General features: G+C 28.7%; 1 protein-coding gene across 1 annotated transcript in view; it reads left to right on the top strand.

Annotated features, from left to right (window-relative positions):
* Positions 1-1,695, top strand: part of LOC108753919 (xaa-Pro aminopeptidase 1-like) — a 35,861-nt gene that overhangs the window by 28,184 nt on the left and 5,982 nt on the right. Inside the window, exons 2-3 of the mRNA XM_018495908.1 lie at positions 127-350; positions 1,413-1,592. Coding sequence (XP_018351410.1) covers positions 127-350; positions 1,413-1,592 — 404 coding nt within the window. The remainder of the gene's footprint in view (positions 1-126; positions 351-1,412; positions 1,593-1,695) is intronic.

Below are 1,695 nucleotides of genomic sequence, written 5' to 3' on the forward strand. Positions count from 1 at the left end.
TATTTCTCTTTTCTTCTTTAATATTCTGTTATATCAATCTAATTTCTATTTTGCAATTTAATTTAACAAATCAACTTTTTTATTAAAATTGTTAATTGAAAAATGAAACGTGCTTGTGTTGCATAGGATTGACGAAAGCTAATACTAGCACACTACTGAATTCGGAGTATAATTATAATGGCGCCGAGAGATTATACTGTCCAGCGAACGCTTATGTTGGGAATCAACCGATTGACCGACAAGACAGTTCTCTGCGACTGAGACAACTAAGATCCGAGATGATTCGAGTAGTGGCAATTCAAGGGCCAGCTCTCGATGGTTACATCGTTACATCGGATGATGAACATCAAGTGAGTTCTATGTTGTTCTATGTCAACGAAATTAACTCCATTCGATATTGATAATTATGATTTGTGTCCAGATATCTATTCGCATGTCATCGCATATCTTAGTAATTGGCGCGTTAATAGACTCAAGTCTTATAAAAATTATAAAAATTAAGGCATTGGATATAGCGATGATTGTTTGTGTTCTTCATTTATCATTGTAATAAAGAAAATCAATGTATTTATAAATATTATAAAAATTTTCATCTGCTATCGCTTAGTCTTAAATCATTCGAAAGACGAGTGATTTAATATCAATTATTTAATGTCAATTATTACTGTTATTTCACTATTATAATATTTATCACGTTACGATTCATAAAAATCAAGCCTAATGTATAATATTATTTTCATCGAATTATCTAGCCGATTGGTAGCGACATCAATATGTCCACATTGTTTCGAATCAATTGATACGTGTTAAATATTATTTCTCTCATTATGCTTAAATTTTCAGACAGTGAGCTTCATATCTCATGGCCGTGATGGCCCCCTGGAGGTATATTCTGCGTGGTGTATCATATTTTAAAGCTTCTCTTAGTATAGAAAATAACATTTTGCAGTTTAATTACCTTGGCTGATACGCTAAACAGTGATTCCATATTCACTAAAATATTTCAAATGTAAATTTTATTTGATTTTGAGTGCAGTGTCCAGTTCTTTAAATCCATGTTTCCCAATATAAACGTTTCATTAAATTTAGGATTTAATAAAATAAGAAAAATATTCTTAAATTATATCAAATAATAAAATAAAAAATAAAAGACAATAATAAACAATTTATATAATAAAAAAGACATATTTAAGTGTTAATTATTATTGATCGATGACGAAGAAATTGGGGAACATCGATTTAAGTTTAAATATTTAACTTTATCATATTTAACTTTATCATATTTTAATGTTCATTAAATATAAAAATTCTTTTTCAAATTACTACAATTAATATTACTAGCCTTTGGCTATTATATTAATATCTATTAATTTATTATTCTTTTATTAATAAAACAAATTGTTTTTATATAGAGCGAAGCTGTGGATCCACACGATATGAGAAGAGAATTTCTTACTGGATTCCACGGAAGTGCTGGAATAGCTATAGTCACTATTGACAAGGCAGTACTTTGGACTGATGGTCGATATCATGTTCAAGCAAATCATCAGCTGGATTGCAACTGGATTTTAATGAAGCGAGGTGAACATGACGTGCGTAAATTAATTTAAATATTTTCATTATTTCATTATCAAAGTCCTTATTTTACATTAAATTTGCAAGCTTATCAATCACTGATTATTTATGTATACTATA

The sequence above is a fragment of the Trachymyrmex septentrionalis genome, unplaced genomic scaffold (genome assembly GCF_001594115.1).
Source record: "Trachymyrmex septentrionalis isolate Tsep2-gDNA-1 unplaced genomic scaffold, Tsep1.0 scaffold73, whole genome shotgun sequence".
NCBI lineage: Eukaryota > Metazoa > Arthropoda > Insecta > Hymenoptera > Formicidae > Trachymyrmex > Trachymyrmex septentrionalis.